The 18,824-nt window shown below is 44.2% G+C and overlaps 1 protein-coding gene across 4 annotated transcripts in view; it reads right to left on the minus strand.

The window, feature by feature from the left end:
• CHKB (choline kinase beta) overlaps positions 1–18,824 on the minus strand; it is a 461,430-nt gene that overhangs the window by 213,591 nt on the left and 229,015 nt on the right. Inside the window, exon 10 of one of the 4 annotated variants that reach the window (XM_069629457.1) lies at positions 10,830–11,173. The exons of 2 other annotated variants lie outside the window; for them this stretch is intronic. In XM_069629457.1, the coding sequence (XP_069485558.1) occupies positions 11,003–11,173 (171 nt within the window). In that variant the 3' untranslated portion in view covers positions 10,830–11,002. Of the gene's footprint in view, positions 1–10,829; positions 11,174–12,438; positions 18,303–18,824 lie in introns of those variants that run through there. One more of the 4 variants, XM_069629458.1, reaches the window with a different exon arrangement.

Here is an 18,824-nt window from a genome sequence, read left to right on the forward strand (position 1 = left end):
GGGACCGCCAGCGCCTGCCAACAAACAACGCCTCCAGAACGGTCTGCCTCTACAGACATAACTGAGAGCGGGCTCACTCCCAACTCTAGCAAAATAAACCACAGCACAATACATGCAGAGAACCTTGCATGTCCCTGCAATAACACAATCCTAGCAACTTGTGGATACGTGAGAGAGCACAGTCCACTCTAGAGGACATTGGCAGGACCGGTCAAGCAAACCCCCTGATACCAGCCAATACCAAAGTGTCAGAACTCCCCGAGACACCCTACCCCACCCTGAAGTCGTGACTACAGAGAACTGGATCACCAACCACTTAAGACTAAAAAGGACGAGAAGAAGTCGGGGAACCTGTACTGTGGCAAAATCAGCCTTGAGCCCACTCCACTGGCCAAACGGCACCCACGCCAACCCACATCTTAGGTTAGACATCCCTGAACCTAGTAGGACATTCGTGCTCATCATCTCAACCAGAACAATCATAGCAAATAACCTTGAAATGCCCGGGAAAAACGTAGTCAAAAGCAGGCAGACTGGACCGATGGATTCTTTCACGAATTCACAACCATGCTCCGAAAGCCCGGACCCACCGACAGCCGCCACACCCTCGGCTACAGACGACACGAAATTCGACCAACTCCTAACCACGGTGCAAAATGGGTTCCTGGCGATCAATGTTAAGTTGGATGATGATATCTCAAAAATAGGCTCCCTTAACCTCTCCCCCTTGTAACAAGGTTCGCAGAAGACACCCGCCACTGGATCTCTTTGCCACTGACGTTGATGGGTAGAGCCGCCCTGTTCAAAATTATTGCTCTCCCCAAATTCTTGTACATCCTGCAAAATGCCCCACTATACATCCCACGCCAAGAATTCCACAAAATAGACTGCACCCTCCGGAGGCTGCTATGGGGTGGGGAACACCCGCGGATTGCTCTCTCCACTCTCCAGAGGTCCATCTGGGAAGGGGGGATTGGGTTGCCTAGACTGCAGTCATACTACTGGGCTGGCCAAATGGCGGTGGTGAACGACATGCTCCATGGGGATGGGAGCTTCCCACACATCAAAGGGATCAACACCAACAGCACAGCAACACCATTGGAGCACCTGTACGGCGGCCTGTGTCGCATACCAAAATCAGACATGGCAACACACATTGCGAGAATCTGGAAGGAAGCACACCGACACCTAGGGTGGGACGGGAAACTGACACTGGCCCAACCCCTATGGAACAACAGTTGCTTTCCCGAAATACAAAAGCTGCCTAGATGGTCCGAGTGGGTCCAACGAGGAATCACCAACATTGGAGATGTGATACAAGAGGATAGATTGGTACCGTTCGAGACACTACACTCGGAATTTTCCCTCCCAGCTACAGATAGGTATCACTACACGCAACTGAAACATGCTTGGAGCGCCCACTGACAGATCACACGGGACATGCCAGAAAGTTCTCTGCTACAGCGCAACATAGTACTGGACCAGGTGGAACAAAAGGTAACCTCCACCATGTACAGCGTGATAACATCCTTCGCGACACCAGAACTAACCAGTCAGAAAGCTAAGTGGGAGCGGGATGTGGGACCGCTTCAACCAGAAGACTGGGTTGAGGCCCTGATGTACCCTCGTGAGGTAACCATCTCCTCAAGGCTCACACTGGTCCAACTCAAGATCCTGCACCGTACCTACTACCCGAGAGTGGCTCTCTTCCGCTGGGGTAAGACGTCGGATGAACGATGTCTACGCTGCAAGCGCGAGGAAGGTACTTTCTTCCATATCTTATGGGAATGTAGTAACATTCAGCAGCTTTGGCGGAAATGCTGTGACAAATTGACCAGCATCATAGGCAAGACAATACAAAGATGCCCAAAACACCTCCTTCTAGGTATTTCCAGTGAAAGTGACCTGTCCCGCTACGAGAAACTGCTTTGGTCAACCGCAATGGCAGTACTCAGGCGGAACATTGCGCAAATGTGGGGGTCGGAACGCACATCTAGCTATGACCAGTGGATCACGGATGTGGACATTTGCGCTGTGATGGAACACCGGGTATACGCGGCGAGGGGCTGCCCGCAAAAAGCGAACAAAATATGGAGTCGATGGGAGGAGGCCAGCTAGGCGCCAGACGTGGTGCCGCAGATACCGAGTTGGAGAGGGGCTCAACAACACCGGGCCATGTGAGCCAAATATGAACAAACTGTGCCACAAGTTTCTTTGCCAAAGTTTGACGGTCCGTTGGACTGTGGTCTCTGATGTTGGGTTTCTTTGGTGTCTTTGTTTTTTGTTCGTTTCTCGCTCTCTCTTCCCTTATTTACTTCCTGGATATGTTGATTCCACATGTGCTTCCCTTTTTCCCCCGCACTGTAATGCAGAGAGATGATTGTAATGTTGTCTTTATGTTCAAAATCAATAAAATCTTTGATTAAAAAAAATAATAGGCTCCCTTAAAGCCTGAGTAGACAAAGAAAGTGCCAGGATCACAGAGACCGAAAACAGAATGAGGGTGAATGAGGGTGCAACCCACCAAAACACCCATGACATCACACTCCTGAAAGGGGAAATGAATAAGCTCTGGGACAAGGGTGATGACTTGGAGTTGAGATTGAGACGGAACAATATACGTATAGTTGGACTCTCAGAATCCTTCTGTAAAGGCCCAATGGAATCTCAAATCGAATTCTCTGCTGAAATCCCTCCTGGGCGAAGACTCATTCTCCCCACAATTTCTGGTCGAAAGGGCGCATCGCACTCTCTCTCCACCACCCAAACTGGGGGCCCCTCCCCGCACGATCATCGTCAGACTGCTGAACTACAGAGACAGAGATACAGCCCTGAGGCTGGCACGGGAAAAGGGGCCCCTGAAACACAGTAACGACAACATCCACATATACCCTGACTTCTCGGCAGGAGTCCAAACCCAAAGACGATCCTACGAATCCATCAAACATCAGCTGCTACTAAGAAAGTTGCCCTACGCTCTTCTGTTCCCAGCAAAGTTACGCATACAATATGGCAGACGGGCACACTTCTTTGAATCTCTCACAGCGGCACTGGCATACGTGGAGGACTCAATTCCTCTCCCTCCTGGAAGGCATGAACCTGATCAAAATGACCTGCAACAGCCAGTATATAATCTTCAAAGACACCCATTGTCTGATCACAACTCCATTATACCCTTACTTTGAACATAGGCAGCTAAAGTGGCAGAAGGAAGAACCACAGCTTCCATACCCCAAATGAAGCCGGATGAGACGCGCTCGACTAAAGAAGCGGCGTTGCGGCACTCGTCCCCCTTTTGGGAGAACCACAAGTTTGTAACAAGGGATCATCATCAAGTTGGGGCCGATGGTGTGGGTGGGGGTGGGCACGGGCAACAGGGGACTCTCCTATTGTTCAGAAACATTGTTACTCCCTTTGGAAGCCCCAGTTGGGCACAAGGAGAAGAGGTTAACTGGTTTGTTTGAAGTAAAAAATGCAATCACTGTATCACGTGCTGATCCCCCTCAGAGATGATCCCCTCATAGAGAGGGCCCTCCCCCCAAAGTTCTGTGGAACCCATCGAAATGGCGCAGAAAAGCAAAACACCTGCTGGGTTAAACCTCAAAATGCTGACCTGGAATATTCGTGGCCTGAACAATAGGGCGAAAGCCAACAAAGTGGGAGCATATATTAATAGACTTCGCCCGCACATTCCCACGCTCCAAGAAACTCATGCATTGAAGGGAACCAATGAAAGTGTTTTGCGACAATCTGGCAGACACTACACCGATCCACAGGGCAGATATGTTGTGGTCTGGGGCACGGTGGCAGGAGAAAAATTGATACTGATCAACACCTATGGCCCAAACCTAGATGACCCCGAGTTCTATGTCCATCTCCTTGCTGAAATTGGTTCGAAGGTGGACGCATGGGTGTTGTGGGGAGGGGACTTTAACACTATCCTTGATGTTTCATTAGACAGGTCTTCGAGTAAACAAAGGACCCTCACTAGATCGGCCACCATCATACATCAAGCCCTAGTGGAACTAGCCCTGACCGATGTCTGGAGAGGGATCCACCCAACAGACAGGCAATACACGTTCTACTCATCAGTACATGACACAGAATCCAGAATAGACTACTGGTTTGTTTCCTCACCTTAAGTCAGTAGAGCGCTGCAATATACTCCCACGCACTCTCTCGGATCAATCTCCGGTCATACTCGAGGCATCGCTGCGTAATATTGAACCACCAAGTCAGCAATGGAGAATGCTTCCACATATCATGAAGGACCCAGATGTGGCAGAGTCACTATATATTGAAATGGAGTAATTCTTCCAACTGAATAAAGGGTCAGTAGACAAGTGGGCCACCATATGGGAAACATTCAAGGAATGGGTAAGAGGCAGCATAATGTCCAAAACCACCAGACTCCTTAGGACCATTAGAACTGAATTAACCAATATTGAAACACATCTGAAAACACTTGAAACCCAATATAGCACAACACATAACAAGCACACATTGGCCGACATCAACGCACACCTCCAAAAATGTAATGATTTAGCAACCAAAGAACAACAATATATGGCCGCACCAACCAGGGTGCGTAGATACGGGGAGGGTAATAGGGCAGGACACCACTTGGCGTGCTTATTACGGAATTAATATAACCATACCCAAAACACAAGCATTTTGACAGGCGATGGAATAGCTGTACACGGGGAAGAAGAAATCAGTGCTGAATTCACAGAATATTACAATAAATTATACGCTAACCAGGATACACGCACGCAGGAAGACAAAGAAATACCTGAGCAAGATCACTCTCACTAGGCTCTCGCTAGAAGATAACTGGGACCTCGAGCAGCAAATAACTAGCGAAGAGATAGCTGAAGCGATCAAATCACTGGCGGCCGGCAAAACCCCGGGCCCAGACGGCCTGAGCTCTGAACTCTATAAAGAATATTCCACAATATTAGCCCCAATACTAACTTTAGTGTGGGAGGAAGCCATGAGCTCCGGTTCACTTCCGGACACAATGACGGATGCAGTTATAACGGTTTTTCTGAAGCCCAGACGCCCTGCCCATGAGCGCTCCTCCTATCGCCCCCTCTCCTTAATTAACAGTCGCCAAGATCTATGCAAAAGTACTTGCCACTAGATTGTTACCAAAAAGGACCACCCTAATACACCCCGACCAGTGCACCCTCTAGACTTAAAAAATGAAATTACTAACATCCTAGACAAAGGCAAGCCGGCCCTCCTCCTCCTCCTTGACCTCTCAGCGGCATTCGACTTGGTAGACCACACCACTCTTACCAGCCATTTGACACACGCAGCACACTTCTCTAAGGACGCAGCATCCTGGGTAACATCATTCTTAGAGGGAAGAGCAATGAAAGTGTTCTCTAACACAGCACATGCTGCACCCTCCATCATCCACTGTGGGGTACCACAAGGTTCCTGTACTGCCCCTACACTCTATAACCTCTTTACCAAACCACTATTTGACAAACTTGACACGCTAGGAATCACATACACAAACTACGCCGACGACACACAGGTACTCCTCCCCCTGACAGGAAACTATCTCCAAGACGCATCTACCTTACAGCAAATCTACTCCACCATACAGGCCTGGATGGCTACCAACGGCCTCTGCTTGAACGGGGACAAGACCGAAATCCTCATTTTAGGACAGAAATCGACCCTCGCCAAACTCAACCCACTGTACATCAATTTCAACATAGACAATTGCATCATCCCTGTCCTATCCTCAGTCAAAACACTGGGGGTTCACATAGACGCAACACTGTCCATGGACAAACAAGTCAGCGCCATAGTCTCGGCCTCAGCACTTACTACTAAACTCATTAATGCAATAAAACCATTCCTAACCAAGGATAGCTGCCTCTCCATCGCCCGAGCAACTATAGGAGCTAAACTAGATTATTGTAATGCCCTCCTAGCCGGAACCTCCCAAAAAAACCTATCTAGGCTCCAAACCACTCAAAACAATGCCCTCAGAGCAGCCCTCAGCATACCCAAAAGAGAACACATCACACAAGCCAGAATAGCTGCACATTGGCTCCCAGTTAAAGACCGTATTTCATTCAAAATCCTCACAACCACCCACAAATGTATCAACCGAACAGCTCCCTCTTATTTATCGGACACGATAGAGAGATACCAATCCACAAGACCTAGACGAGCACAATATACGAACCAACTAGCAATACCTCGCATCAACAGAACCAAAGCAGGAGGTATAGGCTTCCCCTTCCTCGCACCTAAACTCTGGAACTCCCTTCCCACTGACCTCAGAGCTGATACATCTCTATTCTCTTTCCGAAAAAAGCTTAAAACTGCACTATTCAATTAATCACGATTATATGTACTCCTGCTGCTTCTGCACATATGCAAAAAATGTATCTACTTGAACTGTATGTAACTAAGTAAGCAACCCTGTAACCAGCGCCACGATGCCTTCGGTCTGATGTGCGCTTAACAAATGCGAATAAATAAATAAATAAATAAGTGCGGCTTTATTCCAACAAGGTCCACGGCCTTAAACCTGCGTAGACTATTCGGCATCATGGCTCAGATTAACCCGGAAGTACAGGTGGTAGCTGTATCACTGGATGCGGAGAAAGCATTCAACTCGGTTTTATGGGCATACCTGTTCGAAGTGCTTAACAAATTTGGGTTCGGCTCATACTTTACACAGTGTGTCAGAATGCTTTACTCCTCTCCCAAAGATAGGGTCCTAACAAATCGTACCCTATCCAAACATCTCACTTTACATAGAGGCACCAGACAGGGATGTCCCTTCTCTCCCATCCTTTTTGCTTTTACTATAGAACCAGTGCCGGCTGCAATCAGACTGGGGCAAGAACTAAGGGGCATAAGAATGGCGGGTGTTTACCAATCCATTTCATTATATGCGGATGATGCACTGTTGTACATACGAGAACCAGAAAAGAACCTAGCCCCCATACTAACAGTGATAGGAGACTTCACTGCAAACTCAGGCTACCAAATAAACACCACTAAATCTGAAATAATCTCGCTGACACAGGCCGCTACCTGCCCTACACACACGCACGGCCTGAGATGGGCCCCTAACCACATTAGATATTTGGGAATCCTGGTCTCCAGAGACAAAATGTCCCTTTATGTAGACAACTATGAATCCCCATTACAGACGATCCACACCAAACTCCAAATCTGGGCTATGCTCTCCATATCACTTGCTGGCCGAGTCGCGGTACTCAAAATGGTAGTGCTCCCCAAACTCCCTTATATGTTCAGCAATGTTCCAATATGGCCAGGCAAACCTTTCTTTGAAAACCTACGCTCCATGGCGACCACCTTCATATGGAATGGCGGAGCCAACAGGCTGAAATGGGACAAACTAGTGGAACCCTATGAAATGGGGGACTTTGCCGCACCCGACTTTGAGCTATACTATCTAGTGGCACAGGCATAATACGCTAAATACTGGCAGGACCCCACAGACAGAAAACCACATGTCCCCATTGAACGACACTGGGTCCCGCCCAACAGACCTGAGATCCATAATATTCGCGAAATCTCATAAAGATGATTGCAAATTCGACCCAGCATCCTGTACAATTGCAGCATGGGCCGCAATCAGTAAGAGGCTCCACATAGACACCCCCTGCGATTCACAGGATCCGCTATGGAACTTCCCGGGAATTAAGCCAACTTATGACATCGGCATACAGAAGGCTTGGATCCCGGACTATGCATTTAAAACGGAAGCCATGTTTCCAATCGGTAGATCCCTAACCCCAGAAGACTTTGTGGACACAGTAGGGAGAAACCAACTTGTCACATTGCAATACCGCCGCATGAAAGCGGCATTCAAGAAACGATGGCCAACATTCCCAGTAAAACCGCCCGAACATGCATGTTATCAATCTCTGTATTCACAAACTGGCATTGGAGTATCCAAGCTATACAATATAGTCCAAATGCACACAAAATCGTTGAACAACATTAAGGCTTCATGGGAAAGGGACATGGACACTACAATAGAAGAAGGGAAATGGTCCAGATACTGTCTCCTTTCTAAGAAAGTCTCGATGCATGCGGGCATAAGACTAATACAGTTCAAAATGCTGAACAAACTCCACTACACTCCAGTCAAAATGGCAAAGTTTCATAATTCCTTATCTGGAAATTGCCCGAAATGCAGCAACCCTCATGCGGACGCATTTCACATGTATTGGGCCTGTCCCCTGATAGCCGGGTTCTGGCGTGAAGTGGCGATTATCTTGGAAGACATGACACAAATCCCAGCGCAGCTGAAACCCCAAAAATACCTGTTCGGCGACATAGGTAAAACCACAAAAAAGACCAGGAGACTGTTCGATGTCGCCTGCGCAGTAGCCAAGAAGTGCATTCTTCAAAACTGGAAGAGCAACCACGCTCCACGCACGGAACAATTCCTTACAGCCATAATACATGTTAACGAATGCGAGGAGACGTACATAAGGATGTTGCCCACACTGTGCAGACCGAAAGACATCTTGACTCCGTTCAGAGCATACCTGCGTGGCACCCCTCCTGACACGGAGAACTCAGATAGTGATTGAACTCACCACGAATCCCCAGTAACCGGGAACACTAATACAGCCAAAACAACGTAAATGTATAAAGATGCAGGAGTACTGTATGGATCGATTGGGAAGGAGGGAAGTCATTCTTTAACAAATATGTGTATTTTAATGTTGGAGGGAAGCTGAAGCGAATGTGATGCGATATGCAAACCAAAAATAAAGTTTAAAAAAAAAGAAACCCATAACCTATCTGTTTATAGTGATATTTTCGAATGCCATAGTTTCGAATGGCAAAGTTTCGAATTAAAATGGGTTGAAAAAATGCATTTTTTTTTTAATGGGGTGGCGGGAGTCCATCCCCCGTTTTTTACCCCTTAACAGCCATAAAAAAACTTAACCTACAAAAAAAATGCATTTTTTCGATGTATTTTTTTCAAAACTTTTGCCATTCGAATCTATGTTTTTTGGAAAAAAATTACTGGATACCAATCTATCTTGTCTTGCCTTTGTACATATCCCACTCTCTAAGTCATCCTATCCTTATCCTGATAACTTGTTAAAAGCTGTTAGAATTATCTGTGCACCCTGCCCGTGACTTTCTAAAGTGCTAGCACCATCTCTTTTAAATTTTATCTTGTGTATCCTACTTTTGAGTGATCGGACTGGTTTCCGCCAGGGTTGGGCGCTGGGGTGACAGGGTTGAAGTCGCGAATCAACCTTGGATATTACTGTGTCCCTCTTTGGTGGTCTAGTCTGAATACTCTAGTTTAAAGTAAAACTGTTCTTGTCACAGCTGATTTCCTTTCCTATTTCACAGCTTCATTGTACTCAAAGCCCACCTTTTTATATCTTGCATAACTCATCCAGTTTCATAGCTAGAGACCTATTTCCAACTCTATATTGTCCCAGAGATATATATCTATCCCTCAACCCATAAGTCACTCCAAATCAGAGTATTTCACCCGTTTTCTTAAACCCCGTTTGAGTAATTTAAAGTTGGAATTAAGAAAATGCTACTTTTTACACTTGTCATTTTGCTGCAACATGTTTTAAACTTTCCACTCAGTTTTCAATTGTATGCTCTTGGTAATCGACTGCTTGTGATTGTTAGGATCTATGCATTGTTGCTTTAGTGAGAAATTGTATTTACCTTAGCGTTTTAACCGCACATTAATTATTTGTTCATTTCCAAGTGCCATTTCATAACATTGCAAGGGGTTTAAAATACGTTTTCTACTCTTATTTGACAAAGGAAGGTCGGATTTCGATTCAGTTTTCTGCCTCTTATTCCTGATCATCTGCTGTGTCATTCCAACCATTCAGAATTCATTTATTTGTGGGTTGAGGGAACATTGCAGAGGGGGAATCCTAACTTGCGTGCTATCTTTCCTAAATCAAAAAGTACTCCTATTCCGTGGTGTTTCGTATATGTTCCAGTAGAAGGTTAAACCAAGTCTACTGCTTACATCCTCACTGTAATTATCACCCCATTGGTGATTGCTGCCCCATATTAAAAACGGTATGATTTCTTTTGAATTTTAAAATAAATATACATTGCATTTCACAAACCAGCCTGGTTCATGGTCCATTGTGACCCGGGGTATCTGAAAAAGGGGGTGAGATACGAGTTGTGTACCATCTCAAATTGAATCTGCATAAAATAAGGAGAAAAGCATCTCAGTTGTGTGCTACATACTAGGCCGAGACCAAAGTGTGTGTCGCCTGATTGAAATCCTTAAACTGCAGACAGTTTTAAATGGCAGGTGAATTCTTAAAGGAATGGTTCGGTCAGAAATAAATATTGTCCCTATGGTTCGTCCATCTGTTTTTAAGCATACGTTGATCGATCATACAAACATTTCCTATGCATTTTACCAGAGTTTTCGTCTTTTGAACACAGGCAAAATCAGGCAGCAGGGCGCGGCCATCTTGTGATAATCTTATCAGTTGACACATCGCCCTGGCTGACCTGCTTTTGCGGCACTAAATCATATCCCCCGCCCCTGAGACTGACATCACCAAATAATTGATATTCTCCGCCTCTCTCCATGACGTTACTGGGCAGCGTAGCCAAACGCGCCAAGTCGTCACCTACGCTACTTGCTGCAGAACCCGGAAAACAACACACATGGTCTCACAACACAGCGCGTCACAATTCGGAATATGAAACTGTACTTTAAAAGGAAACAGCAAAACTGTACAATTGGTAAAGTACATTTATTTCACATTAAATGCTTCGAGAACATTTGGCGATTGACATTCAAACAAAACTGAACTTTTTGTCTTTGCTCTCGATCCGCAAATGTTTATTGTGAGTCACGCGCTGTTCCTTTTGGGTACACAGGGTGTTTGTTTTGGGTAAAAGAAGCACTTTGGTCGCACGGTTAATTGCAAGGCTGGTGCATCCGCTTGGCACTAGACCACGGTAAAGGTTGTTATGTTTCTCCTAATCGCTGGTGCAGCATAAGGGCATATCGCGCCTTGGCGATCGTCCCAAAAAAAGAGTTACAAAAATCCAGTGATTGACATGTAGCTGCAACTGGCGGTTGAAGAAACCATCGGTTGGGGTCTGGAATAGATGACAATCGCAGAATGGCAGGATGTACCTGTTTGCAAAACATAAAAATAGAAATGTGTCTCAGTAGCCGATCTTTATTACAATTAATCATTTTACTTATTAGCACAGATGTGACAATGTGAACCGAGAGAACACAACGTGGAAAGTACTCCTCCATTTGCTTCCGAGGATAGTGCAATGGAGTATGTTCAGCTCTAAACGTAATGTGTAAACTGAGGCAATAATTCGAGGTGCACAATGTAATGATTTATTAGCGTTGAACCAGGGGGGAAACAAGTGGTGGTCTACATGGGTGTCGATGCTGGACTGCCCACTTGCCCGGTAGGAAGACCAGCACACAAAGGTTGTACTTGCGCTTCATTGCAATATGCCACACAGAAACAACGAGTACAATGTAACCCAGCAATAAGTGTCAGCTATTGATATTTGGACTAGTTCTCATATAAAATTGTCTAAAGTGAAACTTACATTATATTCGGCATTTCCATTCTCTTGGCGTAATGCAGACCGTAACGCAGACTTGGTTTGTGTCAACGATTTTTCATAAACTGAACTTACATGTAACTAAGTCCAGTTTTGCAATGGACCACCTTTATATTATACGTTATTACACCCCTCCTTTAATTCAATCCCTTTCGGAATGGTCCCGGTCTCTCAAGGTCAAAAAATAATAGAACCTTATACTGTGTGTGCGACGCGTGGGCTTCCTCAGCTCCCAAGCAAAAATTCAAAGCTGGTGACCTTCACTCACAGTGAACATACATTCTTAGTTTGCAACGCATCCATGAGAACTGGAATTGTGAAGCACGGGCCCTGGAGGAAAAGTTTGGGGGCTGTCACTGCTCGCTGTTCGTGGCACTGCTGAGGGGTAGGGGAAACCTGCCAATGACAGAATGCGCCCTACTCCAAAATTGTAGTCGAGGAAACACAAAAACGGAGTCAAAGTGTGTCTAGTAATAGCCCCACCTCTGCTTATCTCACGGCCCCTATCCCATTGCATGATGTCACAGTCAGCACTTCTTGCGTGCCTAGTATCTTATGTAGCCTAGGTCTCATCCCTTTTGTGTGACGGGTAGTTATTCAGCTGTTTGGGGAACTGGATGGTAAGGCAACTGCCGAAACCCAAAGAATCTTACACACTGTTATCCATTGGGCCGTGCCACGATAAGTGAAGGTCTCACAGTAGCTCGACGAAACTGTGAAATGTGAAAGCACAGTGTTACATTGTATGGCAATCGTAAAAATTGTACTATTCCTTTTTTTTTTTTTTAAAGGACAAAGAGGATACATTCAAAAGAGAAATTGCATACTTTATTAGAACACTTTATAAAAACATTTTTGGCAAAAATAAAAACAGATAGTAATCATTTGTACCGGGATTTGAACTGTTCAATGAACTTTGCTATGGGTAGAAATGGCACGTTGGCAATGTTTTGTGGCAATGTATGTGTGCTCTGAACAGATTTGCGTGCAATTCCACGAGTATGCATCTCTACGACATTAATAATAAGATATTTAACAAAATCGAATTCCATTTCCTCATATACTGGTTTGACCACCCATTTTTTGCTTCTTTTCATAAAGGCCATAGTGTAGCGAAGCATCCTTAAGTTTGCTGCAGTCCTAGATTGTTCACATCTTACATTCTCGTTATGCGCTAATACCGTAATGTCCTATATTTCATCCCTCCGATGCCGAAATGCAATCTCTTTGGCCTGTACTTTAGGCACATATTGTGGGACACCTCCAAATCTCCTGTGTGACAGAATTCTGTGAGTCCCTTCAGATCTCTTGATAGAGTTTTATCAAACACAATCTTCTCAATGGCTTTGTGTGGAGGTGAAGATGGAATCAACCACTTCTTCCGTGCCTGCTCCGGGGACAAAGGGCCATGTTCACATTGGTGGAAATGTTGGTTTTCTGTCCAATGGTGAATGTTGGAACAGTGGTGCATTAGTGACCACCATTTTTCCAGTAGAATTTCCACAGACCCATCACATGTTTTGGAGCTCCACCAAAGAAGGTTGCTGAAAGACTGGGACCACTGTGAAATACTTTTCAAACCTTTTTTTTTCCCTGCAGCCGAGATTTGTTTTATTGATTGATTGATTTGGCAACATGCCGTACATCAAATTGATGTTTAATATTTGGAAACTGCTCTCTCATGGTTTTGGCTATTAAAATGTGTCTGTCCGTGGATATGAGGTCGATTTGCATTTCCCTCGAATGTAGATCTTCCAGTGATTTCATAAAACCAAGTTTCTCCATGGCCACTGAGGATTTACATTCGGACACCTGCACGACCACCAAAACTCACCATTTTTTTACTTTCCAAGTCCTGAAAGTGGTATGTGCAGTACTTAGAAAATCAGGGGCTGTCACACTGTCCTTGGCCGGCTAGCCTGAACTTTTTGTCGGAGAATGTACTTTGAATAGACAATTGTTCAATTTTCCAAGCTTCACTAATGGCAGGGAATAGATAATCACATTGATATTGGTAGTACTGCATTTTAGAAATAAAACGGAGTCCCACAAACTGACAGAAACTGGATAACTTGCTGAAACTAGAGCCACTGAAAAGTAAAGCTGCTGCACACAGATTGCCAGCTGGCAGTTTCCCCAGCATCGGTTAAGTGGACCATGAAAATGTTTTATGTGACATTTCACAGGTGGCATGTATTTTGAGGTTACTGCCTTGTGTTAGACGTGTCACATTCACCAATGGCTTCCCAAATACTTCCCCTCTCACTGAATGCACACATTTCAGCATCTTTATAATCTCCATCAAGCTGCTGTCGAATACTATGTATTTGGCCTCCTTCATTAGACTGTCATCCTGCATTAATGTTGTTTCGGACTGAACCGTTGTGGACATATCATCCAAACTGGACATACCATAGTTGAGCTATTTGTCTGGTTCGTCGGTCAATTGTGTTGATGCTTCAGTCTCTGTCATTTCAACATCTATTACTTGACCGTGAATAGGAGAAAACATCAATGTCGACTGCTTTTTGGGTGGCGTTTTTTTGGCGGGTGTCGATTGGGTCAAGTGCTCTGCGACTAATTCAAAAGTATCTTCAATACAATCAGTTTCATCTTCTTCTGGTGGTGCAGTCGCATTGTAACAACGGTCCAAAAACACTTTGCTGGATTCGCCGGTCACATTAACTTCATTTTCTGGCCATTGGACAAAGGCATCTCGAGTCTGAACACGCCGCGCCTCAATTAATATTTCCTCCATGGTGAAAACAGTTTGGCAAGCAGCATCTCTCATTTGTGTCGCTGTCTGTGTCTGCATACTCCGTACTCCATCAGGCAACTACAGGACAGATAGGAAAAAGGATGTTCAATGTAAATCCAACATACAGTATCGTACAATTTACATTAAAAAAAGCATATTATGAAGTCCTCAGCAAAAAACAATTGCTAAAAATAGAAACTGTTTATAAATAACCTTATTTTTCTTTCTTTTCGTTGAAACCTTTATTCTAACATCACCAAGAGCAAGCCTGTGCACTGACTCGGACGGATCTTGTATACATCCCTAGAAAAGAGTATCCATTTAAAATAAGTCATTTGTATTACAAATAAAATTAGACCGACTTTCTTTCATTAGAGGGTACTGTCAGTACGCATACCTCTAGCTCCGTATCGACTACAAGGGATGATGTAATTGTAGAGGAAGCTCCAGCAACTCCCTGAAACACAGTACTTGCATTAGTAGGGATGAAAATATTGGAAATTGAACACACATTGGGACAACGACAAAGGTACATATCAATAGCAAATCACGAATGAAACATTGTGTAAACGAATGACACGATATGTAAATATGATCAGATTATATCATTCGATGGAACTGTCAGTACGCATACCTCTGGCTCTGGATCAACTATAAGGGATCATGTAATTGTAGTGGATGCTTCAGCATCTCCCTGAAACACAGTACTTGCATTAGTAAAGATGAAAATATTGGAAATTGAACACACATTGGGACGACGACAAAGGTACATATCAATAGCAAATCACGAATGAAACATTCGGTAAACAAATGACACAATATGTAAATATGATCAGATTATCTCATTCGATGGAACTGTCAGTACCCATACATCTGGATCAACTACAAGGGATGCTGTAATTGTAGAGGACGCTCCAGCAACTCCCTGAAACACAGTACTTGCATTAGTAAGGATGAAAATATTGGAAATTGAACACACATTGGGACGACAAAGGTGCATATCAATAGCAAATCACGAATGAAACATTGCGTAAACAAATGACACAATATGTAAATATGATCAGATTATCTCATTCGATGGAACTGTCAGTACCCATACATCTGGATCAACTACAAGGGATGCTGTAATTGTAGAGGACGCTCCAGCAACTCCCTGAAACACAGTACTTGCATTAGTAAGGATGAAAATATTGGAAATTGAACACACACATAGGAACGACGACAAAGGTACATATCGATAGCAAATCACGAATGAAACATTGTGTAAACGAATGACACGATATGTAAATATGATCAGATTATACCATTCGATGGAACTGTCAGTACGCATACCTCTGGCTCTGGATCAACTATAAGGGATCATGTAATTGTAGTGGATGCTTCAGCATCTCCCTGAAACACAGTACTTGCATTAGTAAAGATGAAAATATTGGAAATTGAACACACATTGGGACGACGACAAAGGTACATATCAATAGCAAATCACGAATGAAACATTCGGTAAACAAATGACACAATATGTAAATATGATCAGATTATCTCATTCGATGGAACTGTCAGTACCCATACATCTGGATCAACTACAAGGGATGCTGTAATTGTAGAGGACGCTCCAGCAACTCCCTGAAACACAGTACTTGCATTAGTAAGGATGAAAATATTGGAAATTGAACACACATTGGGACGACAAAGGTGCATATCAATAGCAAATCACGAATGAAACATTGCGTAAACAAATGACACAATATGTAAATATGATCAGATTATCTCATTCGATGGAACTGTCAGTACCCATACATCTGGATCAACTACAAGGGATGCTGTAATTGTAGAGGACGCTCCAGCAACTCCCTGAAACACAGTACTTGCATTAGTAAGGATGAAAATATTGGAAATTGAACACACACATAGGAACGACGACAAAGGTACATATCGATAGCAAACCACAAATGAAACATTGTGTAAACGAATGACACGGTATGTAAATATGATCAGATTATCTCAAATTCCATGCATAAAACAATTCCGGAACTGAATAGCTAAGTAAGACTACCTGATACGCGCTCGAAGTGGTTGACTCCAGGCAAGACATGGATGCTGAATCTTGCTCCTTCATATTCAGTGCATAGTCATGGAGTTGTAAAGGGAAAATATTATTTGATTTAGAAATGCTAATCTTAAAAATTGGCATGTAAGTAGACAGATTATGAAAACATTATGTTTATTTCAAAGGACACTATAGCAAAGTTATTAGTGACATTTGCACCTAAAATACCAATCAATCCATTTGGTTACTTGCACACTACCGCAAGGCCTAAAGCTAAATCAGGAAGCGTGACTCACCTGTGGCGGCATGTGAACGAATAAAGTCGGAATAGCGTTTGGGAGCAATTTTCGAGTCGTTCTCAGTTGATTCTTCTTTGTGTACAAGGACGTGTCGTACATATTCGGGGTAAAGTGCAGGCTGCAGATGCAGTATCGATCACCCCTCTTGTCCTCCAAGACTTTTTTTACTCGACTTTCAAGCTCTGCCAGTGAATATCCGCAATATCTGACCCATTCTCTAATTCGATCTACAGTCTTAGGGAATGCATGCATTGTAGTGCCTTCATATTCGTCATGGGTCTTGGAAGGGCAACCGAAAATCGAACATGCAAGCATTGTTGTAAATTCTGCAAAAAACGATTATTCGAATTTTACTTCGCATAAAAATGTGAGAAGAAAGGAATTAGACCATACATTCTTCAATGCAAGCTTTGTTTTGGTCACCACAGCAAAATCAGTGCAGCATGGACGGCTGTATTATAGGATATCTTTCATAAACAATTCATTGATGTGATGACAATCAGAACATGTTACTCGTCCCTTGAATGTACTATCGTGCATGAAAAGGAAACGTGCTTATATTATAGACATGGTCCGCGAAGGATGCAATTCAATGCCAATTGACAATGATGAAAATTGATGCATCGATAACATAACAAATGAAACTCAAGTCAATGGCAATGAGAAGAATGAACATAGCACTACTGAGTACGTTAGTTCGAAATAGATAGAAATTTACAGATCAAGGAGATATGATTAGGATACATGCCCTTATCTTGACCAACAAACAGTTAGATTCAGCAAGCAGAGTAGTTAGTGGCAGGAGAACAGGGAGATGTTCACGGGTAGCACCCTGACGAGTTGACTCGCAGCGGTCACAGAAGTTCACAGATAGCACGACGACGAGCAGATTAGCATCGGTCACCGGGGTTCTCAGGTAGCACGTTCACGAGTTGACTTGGAGTGCTCAAAGATGTTCTCATAATAAATATACAGTGGTTTATAAAGAATTACAAAAAGGGGTGTGTATGTGAATGAATGACGTGTACATGACGTGGTATTACTTGGATTGCAGGGGCGTGGCCTGCTTCAAGGGGAGCCTGCCTGGAGACACGGGGTCTGCGGAGGGCATGTGAACAATGACCCCTGCGCGAAAAATATTGCTTTGAAGTGTACATGGTGTTTGGCAGCTTGGCCGTTCGCGACCCCGACAGCACCCCTTGGCAGCGCACATCCACTGGTGCCTACTGCCTTTCATAGTGGAGGGGGGATGGATGGGCCTGGGGCGTGCAGACAAGGCACCGGAACACTGCTGATTGGAGACACACTTGATTCACTGAAAAACTGAAACAACCAATGATAAAAAAAAAATGTGTTTTATTTTGTTATTTTGATGGCACAAAACTACTACACATTGTAAAGGTCTGGTTGCAGTACAGTGAGGGAAAATCCCCTGTACTGACCGCTGTCACTGGGGAAAGTTTATCTAATGGCACCAACGACACAGGCGGGTATTACTCGTCGAACGCGGTGTCCAAGCCTCCCATGAAACCACCATGTAAAAGAACGATAGGCCACCAGCCGGTACCACCTGTGAAAGAGAAAGATACAAACTGTTTTTAAATGACCAAGATAAGTGTATTAAACCTTAGTTGTCAATGACAATTCTTGTATCCAATGGCATTTTTGCCAGGACAAATGCTACCTAGACACTTCACAATATTGAAGGACCTTAATACGACTATTACTAGAGAATTGCAAGACTAAATTGATATGACAATGATATATTGAAGTTACGAGGATATAGGAGAAAACCGTGAAATAGTAGTGGCCTAACTGACATCACAACCAGAATATACTTACTTGTTACTTGGATTACGAGGGCGAACTGTTGCGCGAAGTTCGTGCATAAGCACCATCAAAATCCTCAACACGGACCGTGTGAGGCAGGCTGCCCTGAAGTCTGGCAGCTCGGTAATGCATTGCGGCCGAGACTCGCCTTGCGATATGTAGGACAAGCATCCAGAGTTTTCTCGGCAGCAGCAGTTCTCCCTACTCGGTTGGCATTAGCGCGCACCGATTGCAGGTGCCCCAGGTGGAAACGCCGTCCATG

Source organism: Ambystoma mexicanum, chromosome 12 (genome assembly GCF_040938575.1).
Source record: "Ambystoma mexicanum isolate Mex_15411 chromosome 12, UKY_AmexF1_1, whole genome shotgun sequence".
In the NCBI taxonomy this organism is placed as follows: Eukaryota; Metazoa; Chordata; class Amphibia; order Caudata; family Ambystomatidae; genus Ambystoma; species Ambystoma mexicanum.